We start from the raw sequence: 19234 nt of genomic DNA, 5'->3' as shown, positions 1-19234 counted from the left end.
TCAGACGATTGAATTTATCACAATGGTGTCCAAAAAAGCAAATGGTTTTGCAGAATGGGCAGCTGATTTGAGGGTTAATTTTTTTTTCAATGCAATCTCATGCAGATAATCTAAATAGATTCTTGAGGATGATATGTAGAGAACTAGAACATTTTGGTCGTTTTCATTAATTGTTCATTTTGCTATTGACAATAAGAGTGATGTTCATTACGTTTTGTTTGTTTCTAGTTTCAGTTTGATTTCTTTTATTCTGTCAAGCTTACATTATGTTTGTTTGATTTTATTATTGTTGTTTGAATTTTATATACTAAGATTTGCTTCTCTCTCTCTCTCTCTCTTTCCCTTCTTCTCTTTTACTTCAATTTTTTATTTTTTATTTTATTTTTTATATTTTTTTTAAAAAGGAAAATATAGCTTGTCCTACTCCAATTCGCCATCCTTACAATATTATGTTTAAAAACCGAATTATGGAAGAACAAGATAAGGACATGGATAAAATGAGACAAGTTGAGATTAATAATCTTGGAGAACAAGTTTCAAAAATACTGGAATTGCTTTCAATGGAGAAAGGAAAAGTCGTTGTAAAGTCGTTGTAGATACAACACAATCAAGAAATCCAGTTCAAGACACAGATGATCCCATTTATCCTTCAGGATTCACTCCATGCCACATGAATGTTTCGCAGTCTCAAACCACTCAACACTATGTTGCTACGAATCTGTTGTATGTTGTTCCACCTCTTGTCCCAAGTATAAAACATTTGGAAGCTCAAGCTAAAATTCAAGACATGAGACAAAATGAGAACACTCCGGCTAAGCAAAAGCTGGATGTTTTGGAAGAAAGGTTGCGAGCAATTGAAGGAACCGATGTCTATGGAAATATAAATGCAACACAATTGTGCTTGGTGTCAGGCTTGATCATTCCAACAAAGTTTAAAATTCCTGAAATTGATAAATATGATGGATCATTGTGTCCAAGGAGTCATCTTATAATGTACTATAGAAAGATGGCGGCGTATATTAATAATGATAAATTGCTAGTTCATTGCTTCTATTATAGCTTGACTGGTCCAGCTAGTCGATGGTATATTCAATTAGATAATGCACACATTCATGTTTGGAAGGACTTAGCTGATGCATTTCTAAAGCAATACAAACACAACATTGATATGGCTCTAGATCGTTTAGACTTGCAACAGATGGAGAAGAAGAGTTCGGAAAGCTTCAATGAATATGCTCAACGATGGAGAGATATGCCTGCCGAGGTTCAGCCACCGTTAACAGACAAAGAAATGACATCTATGTTTATGAATATCTTGCGGGCTCCATTCTATGTTCGAATGATTGGTAATGCATCAACAAATTTTTCTGACATTATTGTTATTGGCGAAAGAATTGAATATGAGATAAAACACGGGAGGTTAACAGAGGCTACAACTGAATATGGTGGAATAAAGAAAGGAACAATATCTAAGAAGAAAGAAGGAGAGGTTCATGCAATTGGTTTTCCTAATTCAGGGAAACACAAATCAATTTTTGGTCAGAGAAAATATGAGCAAAACTTTCCGTCATATATAAGCAATGTTTCTCATATTCCTTATAATAGCTATGTACCAGTCCATACCGTCTCTGAAACTCCAAAACTCATTATCTTAAATTCTCCTCGACCATTTGTACAGGGTCAAGGTAGCAAGACCAATTCAGATACATGGCGATTTGATCCAGTTCCTATGACTTATACAGAGCTTTTATCTCAGCTAATTCAAAATCGACATTTAGCTCTTATTCCAATTATTCCTATACAACCTCCTTACCCAAAATGGTATGATTCAAATGCTCGATGTGATTATCATGCTGGAGAAGCGGGACACTCAACTGAAAATTGTTCGGCTTTGAAAAGAAAGGTGCAATCTTTAATTAATGTTGGATGGTTGAGCTTCAAAAAATCTGGTGAGAGGCCGAATGTCAATGAAAATCCATTGCCTAATCATGAAAATCCAAAAGCGAACGCTGTGGATGACCTTGTTGAAAAGTGCAAAAATGAAGTCCATGAGATTGTGATAGCTATGAATCACTTATTGAAGGTCTTTTTGAAGCAGGATATGTTAGTCAGGAATATCTAGACCCCAACATAAGATATGAAGGGTATGATGAAAGCATACATTGTATATTCCATCAAGGAGTTGCAGGCCACGTTGTCCAACAGTGCCAAAAATTTAGATCCAAAGTACAACAACTAATGGATTGAAAGATACTTACGATATATAAAGGACAAGGAAAAGACGAGAGAAAAGACAGTAAAATATGTGCTTTAATGGATGAAGTTTCAGAAAAGGAAGATTTTTTTTTACCAAGACCTTTGATAGTTTTTTATCAAGAAAGTTGTAATGAGTCAACCTTTTACAATCCTAAAAAACTCATAATCCAAGTGCCGAGCCATAACAGGTCCTTCAGTTGATAACATTATAGGAATCAGCGGGATAACCCGAAGTGGAAGATGCTACAAACCAGATAATTTAACAGTCCCTTCAGATGGTCTAATACTAAAGGCAAGGTAGGAAAAATGAGAAAAGAAATGTGAAGGAGCATTACAAAGACCAAGATGCGGAGATGCCTATGATTGCAAAAGATATAGAAGATAAAAAGCTTGTCACAGATGTGGAAGGAAATGAATTCTTGAAAATAGTAAAACAAAGTGAGTATAAGATCATAGAGCAAATGCATCATACTCCAGCTCAAATTTCTTTATTATCGTTGTTTTTGAATTCAGAGCCTCATGCCAAAGTGTTATTAGATATTTTGAACAAGGCACACGTCAGACATGACATGTTAGTGGAAAAGTTCAGTGAAATCATTGGAAACATTACATCTTCAAATTCCATAGTCTTTACAGATGACGAAATTCTCCTGAAGGCTTAGGCCATACAAAAGCACTGCATATTCAAGTGAAGTGCAAATACTACGTTATTGCAAGAGTTTTAGTGGATAACAGATCAACTCTCAATATAATACCTAAATCTATACTATTGAAGCTTCTAGTGGATATGTCACACATAAAATCAAGTACTATGGTTGTGAAAGCTTTTGATGGGTCATCTAGAGAAGTAATGGGTGATATTGAACTACCAACTAAAATTGGCCCATGTATTTTCAATATAGTCTTTCAAGTCATGGAGATAACACCAATATACAGTTTTTGTATTAGGACGTCCTTGGATTCCCTCCGCAGGAGTGGTGCCATCCACGTTGCATCAGAAATTGAAATTTATTGTTGGGAGTAAGTTGATTTGTGTGATGGGAGAGGAAGATTTCTTAATAACAAAGCCGGTGTCAACCCCATATGTTGAAGCGACAGAGGAAGCATTAGAGTGTTCTTTTCGCTCTTTTGAAATTGCTCAAGCAACTATGATGGAAGCAATTGTAGATGAAGTGATAAAGCCACACAAGTCTAAAGTTGAAGTTATGACTACTAGGATAATGTGAGGTGGAGGATATTCTTTGAATCAAAACTTAGAAACACTTTTAAAAACATCCAGCAATGATGAGAGGTTTGGTTTGGGCTATAAGCCATTCATATATGACAAGATTAGGCTTCAGGAGGAAAAGAAGAAAAAGCCTTTAACAAAGCTAGAGATGAGGGAGTTTCATCCAAGTATAAAACTTATACCATAATTATATGATATTTTCAAGAGTGCTGGTATAAGTTACTCATCACACAACTCTGATTTGAAGGATGATTTGTTAATGAAGATGGAAAGGTTATCGTTTGCAGCAGTGACACAAGAAGCATCATTTGAAAGCAACACAGTTTATGCATGTCCTCCTGATTTTGAGCTTAACAATTGGGATATTGTAGATCTAACTACATTTTTAAGAGATTTTCAATAGTAATGATTAAGCTTTTATTTGTTTAAATTTTTATTTTTCGAATGGCTCTATCTAAGGCCATAGTATTTATTTGCTTTACAACATTGATGTACTGCTTTCTTATTATTTAATAAAATTTCCGCATTTTCATTTCATTCATTCTAATTTCTTCTTCTCTCTGCTTTCTTTCCTGCATTTGCAAATTAAACATAAAAGTCTAAACATTTTCATAGACAATATTCATAAGAATGAAGATGTTAGTAATTCCAGTTCTACCCTTGATGCCTTAATATACACTAGGGAATCTGACAAGAAAAGTGACGATGAAGATGATGTGGGAATATCCTCAGAATTGTTAAGAATGGTAGAAGAAGAAGATGAGGTTCTAGGTCCTCACCAAGAACTAGTTGAAGCAATCAATTTGGGTTCTCAAGAGGAGTCAAAAGAGGTAAAAATTGGCACATCATTGACCAGTGAATCACGAAAAAAACTAATCAATTTGTTACGTGAGTACTCAGATATTTTTACTTGAAGTTATCAGGATATTTCGAGATTAAATATGGATATTATAGTACATCGAGTTCCTTTAAAACCAGAATGCAACCCAGTGAGATAAAAGCTACGTAAAATGAAACCGATGTACTGATTAAAATAAAGGAGGAAGTACAGAAGCAAATTGAAGCAGGGTTCCTCACAGTCTCCAAGTATTCTTAATGGGTGGCAAACATTGTTCCAGTGCCCAAAAAAGACAGAAAAGTGAGAATGTGTGTGGACTATAGAGATTTAAATCGAGCCAGTCCAAAAGATAACTTCCCTTTACCTCATATCGACATGCTGGTGGATAACACTGCAGGATACTAATCTTTCTCCTTCATGGATGGTTTTTTAGGATATAATCAGATCAAAATGGTTGAAGAAGATGGAGAAAAAACGACATTCATTACCCTTTAGGGAACATTCTGTTACAAAGTAATGTCTTTTGGTTTGAAAAATGCTGGGGCAACATATCAGTGAGCAATGGTTACACTTTTTCATGATATGATGCATAAAGAAATAGAGGTGTATGTTGATGATATGATTGCAAAATCCAAGGCAGATGAAGATCATACAACCATACTCAAAAAATTATTTGATCGGTTGAGAAAATGTCAATTGAAATTAAATCCATCCAAATGTACATTTAGGGCAACCTCGGAAAAGCTACTAGGATTCATCATCAGTGAAGAAGGGATTAAAGTAGACTCAGATAAAGTGAGGGCTATCATGGAAATGCCATCCCCTAAAACAGAAAAAGAAATTCGAGATTTTCTTGGAAGATTGAACTACATATCCAGATTTATCTCATATTTAACAACAACATGCGAACCAATCTTCAAGCTCTTACGTAAAAACAACCCAAGAAAATGGAATGAGGATTGTGAAGAAGCTTTCAACAAAATTAACCAGTATTTGCAGAGCCCACCAGTACTGATACCTCCAGCTTCAGGGCGACCGTTAATCTTGTATTTAACAGTATTAGAAAGTTCCATGCGTGGTGTTCTAGGACAACATGATTTATTAAGGAAGAAAGAGCATGCCATTTATTATTTGAACAAAAAGTTTACCGATTATGTGTCTAGATACTCAATGTTAGAGCGAACTTGTTGTTCTTTGGTATGGATCACTCATCGTTTGAGGCAATATATGTTATACCACACAACATGGTTTATTTCAAAAATGGATCCAATAAAGCACATTTTTAAAAAACCATCATTATCTGAAAGGATTGCAAAATGGCAAGTTTTGTTGTCAGAGTATGATATTGTTTATGTTACTAAAAAAGTAATAAAGGGAAGCGCACTTGCCGATCATTTAGCTGCTCAACCAGTAGCAGATTACGAGCCTATGAGGATTGATTTTCCAGATGAAAACATATTTCTAGTTGAAAAGAATGCTAGAGATCATGAGACATGGACTATGCTTTTCGATGGTGCCTCAAATGAGTTGGAACATGGGATTGAAGTTGTGCTAATTTCTCCAGAAGGAAAGGTTTTCCCCCTAACGGCCAAGTTATGTTTTGAATGCACTCACAATATCGCTGAACATGAAGCTTGCATTATGGGACTTCAAGTAGCATGCGATATGAGTATTAAAAAGTTGAAAGTTTTGGATGACTCGATGTTAGTGATACATCAAGTCAAGGAAGAATGTGAAACAAGAGATGCTAAATTGGTGCCTTACAGCCAATATGTTATAAAATTGTCTCAAAATTTTGAGAAGATTTCATTTGACCATGTTCCTAGGGAAGACAATCGAATGACAGATGCATTAGCCATCTTGGCAGTGATGTTTGATCTTAATCTTGAATTTGAACTTCATCCAATCCAAATTACAAAGCGAGATGTGCCAGCATACTGCATGAATGTTGGAAATGATAACAAGCCATGGTATTTTGACATTAAGGAATACATAAAGTGTAGAGAATATCCATATGAAGCTTTAGAGAATGACAAACGCACAATAAGGAGGTTGGCCATGAACTTTTTCTTAAGTGGTGAAGTTCTTTATAAAAGAAACCACGATATGGTGCTTCTTCGGTGTGTTGATGAGGAGGAAGCAAAACAAATTATGACAGACATTCATGAAGGAATATGTGGAACACATGCTAATGGACATACGATGGCTAGACAAATACTTAGATCTGGTTATTATTGGACAACGATGAAATCAGACTGAATAAAATATGCAAGGGAACGTAAAAAGTGTCAAATTTATATGGATAAGATCCATGTAGCAGCATCTCCATTGCATGTCTTGTCAGCACCATGACCATTTTCTTTATGGGGAATGGATATTATTGGACCCATTGATCCTAAAGCCTTAAATGGCCATCGTTTTATTCTTGTGGCCATTGATTACTTCACTAAATGGATAGAGGCTGCATCTTATTGCAATGTTACAAGGGGAGTAGTGCTCAAGTTTATCAAGAAAGAGTTGATATGTCGTTATGATCTCCAAGAGGGTATTATTACGGATAATGTCAACAACCTTAATAACAAAATGATGGATGAACTTTGTGAGCAGTTCAAGATTAATCACTGAAATTTAACTCCATATCGCCCAAAGATGAATGGGGCAGTTTAGGCAACTAACAACAATATTAAAAAAATCATTGAGAAAATGACAATATCATACAAAGATTGGCATGAAATGCTACCGTTTGCACTACATGGATATCGCACGTCAGTTCGTAGTTCAATAGGGGCAACACCATTTTCTTTAGTTTATGGTATGGAAGCTGTCTTACCTTTAGAAGTTGAGATACCTTCATTGAGAGTTCTCATGGAAGCTAAGTTAGATGAAGCTGAATGGATACGATGCCGTTATGAGCAGTTGAATTTCGTTGAAGAAAAATGGTTGGCAGCATTAAATCATGGGCAACTTTACCAAAGAAGGCTAATGTGAGCATATAATAAGAAAGTGCATTCTGGAAGCTTTCGAGAGGGAGATTTGGTATTAAAAAGAATACTTCCATTTCAAAAGGATCATCGAGGAAAATGGACTTCTAATTTTGAAGGTCCATTCGTAGTGAAAATTTCTAGGAAACTTACATTTAGTTCTTATAATGTTATTTCCAGATGTGTAAACTCTCTCACCCCTCTCTTTGTACTCCTATTTCAAGCATTGTTGTCACATTTTTTTTTTCATTTCTTATTATATTTATTGAACATATGTTTATTTGCCAATCTTTTCTTTTATCCTTTCTAAAAGATAGTAAACATTCATGATTCATCAGTCCATTATTCTACATTTTATTAATTAGCAAGGATCTAGTACAACTTATTGTATTTGCAAACCAAGTAAAAGCTACGATTTTCTTTTGATAAGATTTAAGGAAATATAGGTGTTTACAAGTCCAAACAAATTTTACTATGATGGGAGTTATCGTAATTGGAAGTCTACATCTTAAAGGGATTCACGTTTTGTGATGTCCAAGGACTAAACAATATTGGATCTTTACAACATAGTGCAGTCTTTCGCAGTTTTGATTCAAAGAGTGGCAAATTCGGCAGCTTAAAAAGCTTTCATGATATATGTGTTTTATTCTATCCGATGGCTATACTGATCAATTGTTAAAAGGATTGATGAATGAAGCAGTAAGCTATTTATTTCTTTGAAAATCACAATATTTTATTTTGAAATTAAATTTTTACCTAGTCTAAAGTAGGACGAGTCCAATTTTTATCAAACCTAGTCGTGGAACTAAGGTTGATGACTTTTCGAATTTGATTAAATTGAGCCCAAATCTGAAGCTGAGGCCGAAACCTGTCTATCAAGTCCTTTTTTTATCAAACCTAGTCCTGGAGTTAAGGTTGATGACTTTTCGAATTTAGTTAAATTGTGTCCAGATCTAAAGCTGAGGCCAAAGCCTATCTATCAGGTCCTTTACTTATCAAACCTAGTCCTGGAGCTAAGGTTAACGTCTTTTCAAATTTGGTTAAATCGAGCTCAGATCTGAAGCTGAGGTCGAAGCCTGTCTATCAAGTCATTTATTTATCAAACCTAGTCCTGGAGCTAAGGTTGATGTCTTTTCGAATTTGGTTAAATCGAGCCCAGATCTGAAGCTGAGGTCGAAGCTTGTCTATCAGGTCTTTTATTTATCAAACCTAATCATGGAGCTAAGGTTGATGTCTTTTCCAATTTGGTTAAATCGAGCCCAGATCTGAAGCTGAGGCCGAAGCCTGTCTATCAGGTTCTTTATTTATCAATCCTGGCCCTAGAGTTAAGGTTGATAATATTTTTTAGTTCTCTCTAAAAAATAAAACTAGGCCCAAATACTTTATCTATTTCCTTTGTCCACCTTTAAATATTTTCAGGATGGACAAAGGGGGGCAAGCTGTAGATACCATATTTTGGTCATTTATTTTTTATATTTACTTTACTTTATTTTATTTATTTATTTATTTTTATTAAATTAAGTTGATTTGAAGTTGAATTTATTTATTTTTTTAAAAAAAAAGAAAAAGAAAACAATAATTAAATTTCATATCTCCTCCCTGTTTTCTCTCAACCACTTCCTCCACAAGTCCCACGATTTTTTCTCCTCCCTCTTCACGATTCTTCCTCTTCACGATTCTTTCCACTTTTCCACTATCACAAACATGATCTTGACGATCTTGCAGTCTTAAAAAAAAAGCTACCATCTCAGTGCCGTATAAAAACAACGGAAAAAAAAGGGAGGGGGATATTTTTTTGGAAGAAGGAGAGATCCGTTAAAAGGGTGAAAAACGAAAAACTATTCTGCCAAAAGGTGAGCTTTTTTTTCTTTCCATCTTTTCCCTTTATTAGAAAGTTGATTGTTCTTCCTTCTTCAAAATTGTTTTGTTTTTAATTCGTTGAATTGATTTTAACGAGCCTTTGATTTTGTTAGGTTAGACCAATTAAATCTATTCCTTTGATTTACTGTGTTTTAATTTTTTTAGGTTTATGGTGTTTTAATTTTGTTAGGTTTAGACCAATTGAATCTATCTTTCATTAAATTATGCCTTTGCTTGTATTTTAATTTTTTTGGGTTAAACCAATTGAATATTGTTGCATCAAATTTTGCCTAGGTTGTAGTATGTTTAATTTTTGTTAGGTTTAGAGTGTTTTAATTTTGTTAAGTTTATACCAATCGAATCTATTTTTCATTAAATTATGCCTCTGCTTTGTGTTTTAATTTTGTTAGGTTAAACTAATTGAATATCAATAGAGTATTGTTGCATCAAATTTGCTTACTACGTTTAATTTTGTTAGGTTTAGGGTATTTTAATTTTATTAGGCCTATGTCATTTGAATACTATCACATCAAATCTGCTTTTGTGTTTTAATTTTATTAGGTTTAGATCATTTGAAAATTGTTACATCAAATTACCTCTGCTTTAAGCCATTTGATTTAAATTTGTTAAATTTAGGATTTGTTTTAACTGTTTATTAAAGATGTTGATATTGATTGATTAGATTTGTTGAATGACAGAAGACTTATTTCACCACTTGTATATTATTTACTTTCCAAACATTATTTCTCAAACTGTATATATTTCCAATGTAGTATATTATTTCCAATGATATTATCTCCAACTTGTATTATTTGGCAACATATGTTGTTGGTTGTATTATTTGCCATATTTGTCAAATATCTTATACTGTATTATTTATGGGAAAGATTAATGTTCATTTATGGATTTTATGGTGAAAATTCCATAAATACATGAAATTTCTCAAATTTTAAAAATTTATTAGTAAATTATTTTTAAGCAAAATATATCTAACAATTTTATATTTTAGAATGGGACTGAGTAGTGTTTTCTTCGAAATTCATCAATTCTTCAGATACATGAAATTCTCCATTAAAAGCCTATGATGGAGATCAAAATATCAAAGTTTGATATTTTAATATTCTTGAGGTAAATAAAAAATCTTTTTAAATAAAAATTAAATTCTATTTTTGTAATGGCTCTCATGCCACCCATATAATCATCAATTCATGCTTAGTTTTTTTTTTCTTAGATACAAACTGATAACCATGGGACATTTAAAAAATATCAAATAAAAAACCTTGTTTTGTGAACCTCTTTAATTTAGTTTAAAAGATAAATTTTGGTAATCATTTTTATGGGTGTTGTAGGGTGTTAATACCTTTCCTACACACAACTGATTCTCGAACCTTAAATCTGAATTTACGTAGATCAATTTTTTTTTTTGTGACCAATCACACCTTAATATGATTGGTGGCAACTCCAAACCTTTTAAATATTAAAGATTAAATGATTGGGGATGTCGGCCGCTCCACGTCGCGATCACGTGGTGACAGTTGTAATTCGAAATGTTCAAATTTACTTTAGGAATTAATATAATCTATATTGATACATTATAATATAAAGTTTATATTTTAAATTAGACTTTATTATATAAGTTTAATTTTGGATATGATTCAAAATTAAATTACGAGAGAATAAAATATTTGAATGAGTTCAAATATTAGTTTAGTGTGAATTAGATTCATATTAAAACTATAGGTTAAAATTTAATGTGTATGTGATACATGTTAAAACTATAGGTTATTACAGAAATTTATATTTGAATATTATTCAAATTTTGGATTAAATTAAATATAAGATATTTAATTTAGAAATTAATTAATTGGAGAATTAATTAATAGTTTAGTTTAATTTGATTTAATTAAATTTGATTAAATTAAATTAATTAAATTAAAACTATAGGTTATGCGAGAGATATTCATTTAAATATGATTTAAATGAAATATCAATTAAATATGATTTAATCAATTAATTAAATTAATTAATTAAATTAATTAATTATTTTAATATATATTAATTTAATATTTATTTATTAAATTAATAGGGAACGTGGGTGGTTTTCCCATGTTCCCATTTATTCTCTCAACTTCCCACTTCTTCCGTTTGAAGAAGAGGAAATTTTTGCGTATCAAGATTAAATGTGAGTTTTGCGAATACTGAGACTTTCCCATTCTCTCTGAAAATTTTTTCTCTGTAAAGAAAAATTTCTTCAATCCAATTTGGTTCCTACAAACCATCTGAATCAGAGAATAGGAAGATGTCTAAGTGGTGGTGCCCCAAGTTGGTGTTTGGTAAATTCAGAGTCGTCAACGAGAGTAAGTTCTTATTCTCTGTATTTTCTTCAACGCATGTTTAGCCATATAAATTATTTTTGTAATTTTGTCAATGTATTGGTATTTTTTAAGATTCCAATTAAAATTGAGTCTCTATAATTCTTCCCCTGTAAAGGGCTTTTTATCCCTTCACTTACAAACACGAAACAACGAAAAGGAGAGCCAGTCATCAACTACATAAATCGATGGAGAGCTCTAAGTCTTGACTGTAAAGATTGTCTCATCGAACTGTCGGCTGTAGAAATGTACACCCAAGGCATGCATTGGGGACTCCTCTACATTCTACAAGGAATAAAGCCACAGACATTTGAAGAGTTAGAAACTCGCGCTCATGATATAGAATTGAGCATTGCCTGCAGAGGATCTAAGGATTTTCTGTTCCTGAAGTAAGAAAAGATAAGAAGGAGACGAAGGGTGTTGAAAAGATAGTGAAGAGCATCGTGAAGGAATCAATGGTCGTAAACAGGACTCCACTGAAGTTCTTTAAAAGAAAAGAAAGGAGAGCCGAAAAGAAGGATGATGGAAGCGAGAGACGACGTCTGATTTTAAAAGAAAGACAGGAAAAAGTTTACCCATTTCCTGATTTAGATATTGCCGACATGCTAGAGCAACTACTGGAGAAGCAGCTGATCCAGCTACCGAAATGTAAGCGACCTGAGCAAGCAGGAAATGTGGATGATACCAATTACTGCAAGTATCATCAGGTCATCAGTCACCCAGTAGAGAAATGTTTTGTGTTGAAGAAGTTAATTCTAAGGTTAGCTCGTGTGATGTAATTCAAGTATAATTAAATTCTCAAATGAATTCTCTCTTGCTTAATTGCTGAGAGATGAGGTGTATTTATTGAGGTTTCTTGTAAGTAGTTACAAGTAACTGTTTATGAAACAATTGAGAGGTCTAACTAATTACAGTTTTTAACAGCTCTTACTGATTAAAGCTTAACTATTTAACTAACAGCAGCTTATCTTATTCTAATCGATTATAGCTTTTGTTCTTATTACGTCATTCCACCCCTAGCACTGAACTCGTCCCGAGTGACTTAGGTGGCCAGGTTGAAATCATCTGAAGCATAATACTGTTTTAGGTCTGCCACATTAAAAACAAGATGAATGTGTAAGTCTGGCGGTAGTTTTATTTTGTAGGCGTTATCTCCAATTTTCTTTATGATACGAAATGGCCTTAGTTGCCTGTCCTTCAGTTTATTGTATGTTCCAATTGGAAATCGATTTTTTCTAAGATGAATCATCACTAAATCTCCCTCAGTAAAGGTAGCTTGTCTTCTCTTTTTGTCTGTTGCCTCTTTGTTGGATTGAGTCATCATGTAAGTTTTGGATCTTCTCTCTCATCTTTTCTACTTCTGAACTGGTGTCCACAACTGTAGGGAGTGATGCTAGGTCAAATGTTAGCCTTGGTTGTTTTGTATATACAACCTCAAATGGGCATTTGTCGGTAGACCTATTCTTCATATTGTTGAAGGCAAATTCTGCCTGAGTAAGAACTAAGTCCTATTGCTTCGGTTTTATTCCACTAAGGCAATGTATCAAGTTGCCTAAGGTTGTATTTGTCACTTCTGTCTGACCATTTGTTTGGGGGTGTGCTGTTGAGCTGTATTTAAGTGTTGTGTCAAGCTTTCTCCATAGTGTTTTCCAGAAATGACTTAGAAATTTTACATCCCGGTCAGAGACATCAGTCTTTGGTACTTCATGTAATCAAACTATTTCTCTAAAGAAGAGATTTGCTATGTAGATGGCGTCATTTGTCTTTTTGCAAGGTATAAAGTGTGTCATTTTGCTAAATCTGTCGACCATAACCATGACTGAGTCATGTTGTCTTTGAGTTTTGGGCAGTCTAAGCACAAAGTCAATTGATAAATCTTCCCAAATGGAAGTGGGGTAGGGAGTGGTGAGTATGGGCCTACGTTTGTGCTTGTACCTTGGCTCTTTGACAAGTAGGGCATCTTTTGACAAAGTTGTTGCAGTCTCTTCTCAATTGAGGCCAATAGCATCTCTTAGAGATTATATCAAAGGACTTATCTTTCCCCAAGTGTCCAGCCAATCCTCATGAATGGGCTTCTTTTAGTAGAGCTTCTCGAAGTGATGTGTATGGGATACACAACTGATCTCCTTTGAACAAAAAACCTTCCATTATGTGAAAGTCTTCAGCTTTGATATAGTTGCTACATTTAAGCCATGTCTCAGAAAAATTAACGTCTTCTTCATATAGGTTAGGAAGGTGTTTGAATGCTTCAATCACCATGGATAGGAGAGTGAGTAAGGAGCTTTTTCTGGATAAGACATCTGCCACTTTATTCTCTTTGCCACATTGATGTTTGATGACGAAGTCAAATCTCTGTTAAGAAAGAGATCCATCGAGCGTGCATCCAGCTGATGCTCTTTTGTGTTTGGAGATATTTTAAAGAGAAGTGGTCTGTTAGGAGTACAAATTCCTTACATAGGAGATAGTGTTCCCATTGTTTAAGTGCTTGAACAAGGGCATAAAGCTCTTGTTCATATGTGCTCCAAGACTGCCTTGATGCACTTAATTTCTCGCTGAAATACTCAAATTGGATGACTTTGTTGGGATAATATAGCTCCAATTCTAGCATCAATAACTACTTCAAATGGTGATGCGAAATCTGGCAATTGAAGAATAGGGCTAGAAGTTAATCTCCTTTTAATTTCTTCAAAACTCTGCTGCTGCATATGCTCCCATTTGAAATTTCCTTTCTTTAAACAGTCGGTTAGAGGGGCCACTATTGAGCTAAAAATCCTGATGAATCTTCTGTAGAAAGATACCAAGCCAAGAAAAGCTTGTACTTCTTTGACGGATGTTGGTGCTGGCCAAGATTGTACAGCTTCTACCTTCTTAGCTTCCATCCCTATCTTCCTTTCTTTGATCAAGAACCCAAGAAAGACGATTTCCTTGGTAAGAAATGTGCACTTCTTTGGATTAATATATAATTCTGTTTTAGTCAAAACTTGAAACAGTTTTCTTAAGTGTTGCAGATGGTCTTCATGGTTGTTGCTATACACAAGGATATCATCAAAGTAAACCACTATAAACTGGTTTAAGAATGAATGTAGTACTTGATTCATCAACCTCATAGAGGTACCTGGTGCATTGGATAAGCCAAAAGGCATTACCAACCATTCAAACAATCCTTCATTTGTCTTGAAGGCTGTCTTCCATTCATCTCTTGGTATGATCTGTATTTGGTGATAGCCGCTCCTTAAATCAATCCTTAAAAAAGAAAAGAAAAATGAAAAAAATTGAAAATAAAAATGAAAACGAAAGAAAAAAAGAAATCTTTTAGAAATTTAAGAAAAAAAAATTCTTTTTTCCCATTTTCTTCGACCTCTGCGCCACTCTCCATTCTTTTCCTCATTCTCTTCATTGTTTCCTCTTCATCCATCTCCCTGCCATTTTTTTTAAAAAGTAGACAAAGCATCATTTTCTCACAAACCTATCTTCTCTTCCAAAATTCATAACGAAAAAAATCTAAATTTCAATTTTCAGATGAGAAGAAACAAAAACCAGCCGAATCAATTTTCTCCATTGATTTTGGGTCTCTTAAAGGAAAAAAAAGGAAATAAAGTAGGCACAAGGAGCAAAAAAAAAAAAGTTTAAAAATGATCAAATGAGATATTGGAGTTGAGATGTTGAAATTCTTAAGTGTTCTCTCGTATTTATACTAAAAAGGGAATCAAATCAGCCAAATTTCCTCAACAAAAGTTTTAAATTTTCTTAACAAGTTTTGTATTTATTGCTAAATGTAAGTTGGATAACATCTTTAGCCAAATTTTCTCAACAAAACTTTTAGATTTTCTTTAACAAATTGGGTGTTGCTAAATGTAAGGTGGAGGTTGTGCAAAATTACAAGCTTTAATTGGGGCAACTTTTAAATTATTAAAGAAAAAAAAAGAAAAAGAAAAAAATCGATTATGTTTCAATCTTTACACATTGAAATATAACTAATTCTAAACCAAATTTTGGTATGCTTCATATGATATGTTAAATCAAATTTAGGAATCGAAAGAAAATCATATTCCAAATTTAAGCCAAGTTTCAAGTACCACACAAATTTTACCCCAAAATCAAAAACCTTGTCATTATTCAAGTGTTGCCTCAAGTCAAATTATAGGCATACTCTAAGCTTCACCAAATCAAAAGCTTCACTAAATTAAGATCGAAGGCAAGCAAAATCTCAAGGAGGTCGAGATTCTACTCCAAATTAAAGTGGAAGTAAAGACAGTAAGGAAGTCAAAATTATGCTTCAAATTTTGCATGAACAATTGGATATATTCCAACTTTGAAAAAAAAAAAGGTTAGAGTTTAGGATGCTACCCAAAATTCAATGCATAATTAAAGTAGAGCATAAATTCTACTTTAATTCAAATTAAAGTCCACTCTCCAACAAGAGGGTAAAAGATTAAAATTCACCATTTGCGTACTTGGGGTAAAATTTGTCAACAAAATTTCAGACAAAAAAATTTAGGCTATATTCTCATCAAAGTAGAGAATTGAACGCTACAAATTATTCCTTTTTTTGAGATTCACCCACCCATACACGTGCACGAATCTCGAAAAGGAAACATTCGTTGAACAAGAAATTTTGGCCAATTAAATCGTACTACGTCATCACAACAAAATTGTGATTATTATAATTTGATAGGATTTAGGTAGTCAAGTTTTATCATACCAAATTCAATTAGCCCCTAAATATAAAAATTGGGTAAAGAAATGAGCTTGAGCCCATGAAGCAAGCGAGCCCAAGCCCGAACCCACCAAGTAAAGGGCCCAAGCCCAACTGGCAAAAAGACCCAAGCCCAACAAGCAAATGAACCCAAGTCCACCTAAAGCCCATGAAATTTCTCTATAAATAGAGACATTGGCCATTCATTTGAGATATTTAGTTGAAGGAAGAATTGAAACTTTGAAGAATCGAAGTTATGAAGAACTGAAAGTCTAAAGAATTGAAGTTTCAAACTTAAAAAAAAAGCTCTCAAGACGTGCAAGTTCTTATCAACATCGAGATCATTATCTTTTGAAAGATTGAAGACTTGGAAGATCAAACTTTCCTTGAATTCTAAGATCTAAGATTGAAGACTGAAACTCAAATAGACTTGCAACCATAACTTCATGAACATTGAAGATAAAAAAGATCTAAGTCTTAATTTGTATTCGAGAGAAAGCATCAAAGGAGTAAATATTAGAGATTGTATCCATTATATCAATCAATATACAAAATTCAACTTCACGAATTACATTTCTTCTGAATTCTAATGTCAATCCATACAAGATCACCGTAGATAATGTTTACTGAAATAAATGGTTATAGAGTGCTATAATATTTTCAAAATACAACTATGTTATTTGGACTAGAGCTATCTACCAACAGGTATTCATCTCATTTTTTTTGTTTAAAAAATATAATGATAAATGTTTTGTATTATTTGTACACAAGTCTCAAGTGTGGATACATATATCTTCTATTTAATAATATAAGGTATTTTTTTAAAAAATAAGAGATCTCTAAACGCACAGATCCTCTCCTGATGCATTTTGCGAGACCCCAACGACCATTTATGCGTCTGCAAATTCTTTCATTTCTCGATGCATTTTCATATATGATTTTGGCAAAATTTTGCACTACAAGAAGAACCACCAATTATGACAGTTGGTTTCATCCCAAGTTGAAGAGAGGGAATAAATAACTGTCATCAAATGTCAAAAAGCACGTTTTTGGTTTTTGGAATTTCCAAATACATGACATTTATTCGTTGTCATAATATGTAAAGGCATTAAAAAAATTAATTAAATATTTTTTAATTCAAATTTATTAAAATAAAACTGATTGTAAATTAAAAAAAAAAAAGGGACCAAAACCCTCTATCTCCTCACGCAAAAACTCTTCATCACCTTTCCTTCTTCAAACGCAAAATTTCTCCCGTTCCCATCTCCTCCCTTGCACAAAATCCCTATGGTTTCGGTTCGAACGCGGCTGCTACCGTACTTTAACTAAAGAATAAGACACTTTCTTATTTGTTCAACTGGCTTGAGGTACTATAATTTATGTTCTCATTTGATCTTAGTATCTGGGTTTGATTTGGAATTTCATTTCAATTTCTTGTTTTTCATTGAGTCTAAGTTTTGTGTGTTCATTGCTGATTTGATTGAGAAGAGGTTGGTAAGCTCTAGAGTAATGGCATTGAAGAGAGTTGTTGAAGTTGGTCTGATAGTTCGTTTCGTATTGTAGATTTATGGGTTAGTTGGAAATTCTACGATTATTTTAGATAACTTAAACGATACCTACTTCTTATTTTCGTGTTTTATTCTGATATTTTCTGTTATGTTTCTGTGGTATGGTCTGTGTTGCATTCTTTTTGTTCAACATTACAATCAGGTAAGTGTAGCTCAAGCAAGGGAAGATAAATGCTTACTGCATCGGTCTTTGCATAGATAAATAAGACAATTCTCAGATTTATAATGTACAAGGCACCGAAAAGAATCTGCAATAATAGAAGTTTATTACAACTTGGAACAAAAACAATATTCTCTGTGTACATATGGCAGAAGTAAAGATGCTGATATTTCTGAGCAACCTCTCCAGTAAAGAAAAGGTGAAACAACTTATTTCAATTTTTTTTTAAAAGATTAGAGATCGAAGAAGATGAAAGACCAAAGAAGATGAGAGACCGAAGAAGATGAGAGACCGAAGAAGATGAGAGACCGAAGAAGATGAGAGATCGGAGAAGAGAGATTGAAGAAGGAGGTGCACGTTCTGCTTTCCAATTAGGCTAGGTCACACGAGTTTTTCTTTTTTTTTTCTCTAAGTTCGTTTTAGTCCCGCGCCCTTCGTTTTTTCTAATTCCCGCCCGCACCTATATTTTCTTTTTTTGATAACATTTTATAATCTATGTGTTGGATCTCAATTTAACACTGTACTTTTTGGAATAGAACAATCAGCTTTATTGAAATGAAATTCGTTGATCACAATGAGAATAACGAACTGGCTGGATTACGAATTGTAACCTGTGGTGAAATACAAGAACTATCATCGGTGACTCTCTCTAGAGCTACAGTGCCCTCTCCCTCATCGAAAATATCCTCTCCCCATTCTTCTCTCCTCTCCTTATTTATAAATTCTCAAGTGGTCCCCCATTGTAACTAACTCTTCTAATAGATGCTGATTTTGTAACAAATTTTTCTAAGAGATTCTAACAGAATTATGGGCCCCTTAAAACTAATTTGTTTTACTGTGTTTTATTTCTCTTATGATATTGATGAATGATTGGTGGTCTAACATTACTTTCTCGCTCCAGTTTCACCTTGTCCTCAAGGTGAAAATCCAGAAAAGATTGCTGAAAATCATAGTATTTCTCCCATGTAGCTTCATCGCTTGGCAGTCCTTTCCAACTCATCAATACCTCCAATCCCCTTTAGAATTTTTCTGATAACCGTATGCTTCCTCAGAAACCGCTAGCCATTCATTGTTTCCTGTCATATATGGGGCCAGATCTTGCGGATTTTGACAACTGCCAAAGGCACGTTTCAGCTGGGAAATATGGAATACTGGATGAATCGTTGCTGATGAAGGCAACTCCAGTTTATGTGCCACAGTTCCGATGCGTTTAAGGACTTTGTAGGGCCCAAAATATTTAGGCGACAGCTTCTCATTCCTCCTTTTCCTCATAGA

General features: G+C 33.8%; 2 protein-coding genes across 2 annotated transcripts; both read left to right on the top strand.

The window, feature by feature from the left end:
• The first annotated feature begins 670 nt into the window (after positions 1-670).
• LOC103493254 (uncharacterized) lies at positions 671-2122 on the top strand. The gene has a single exon (XM_051088116.1). It carries the CDS (start codon positions 671-673, stop codon positions 2120-2122), a length of 1452 nt encoding a protein of 483 aa, XP_050944073.1.
• A 2761-nt stretch (positions 2123-4883) lies between these two features.
• LOC127143810 (uncharacterized) lies at positions 4884-6581 on the top strand. The gene has a single exon (XM_051088115.1). It carries the CDS (start codon positions 4884-4886, stop codon positions 6579-6581), a length of 1698 nt encoding a protein of 565 aa, XP_050944072.1.
• Positions 6582-19234: the final 12653 nt, after the last annotated feature.

This window comes from Cucumis melo, chromosome 7 (genome assembly GCF_025177605.1).
Source record: "Cucumis melo cultivar AY chromosome 7, USDA_Cmelo_AY_1.0, whole genome shotgun sequence".
NCBI lineage: Eukaryota > Viridiplantae > Streptophyta > Magnoliopsida > Cucurbitales > Cucurbitaceae > Cucumis > Cucumis melo.
The sequence above is the reverse complement of the archived record's forward strand: the minus strand, read 5'-3'. Positions and strand labels throughout refer to the sequence as shown.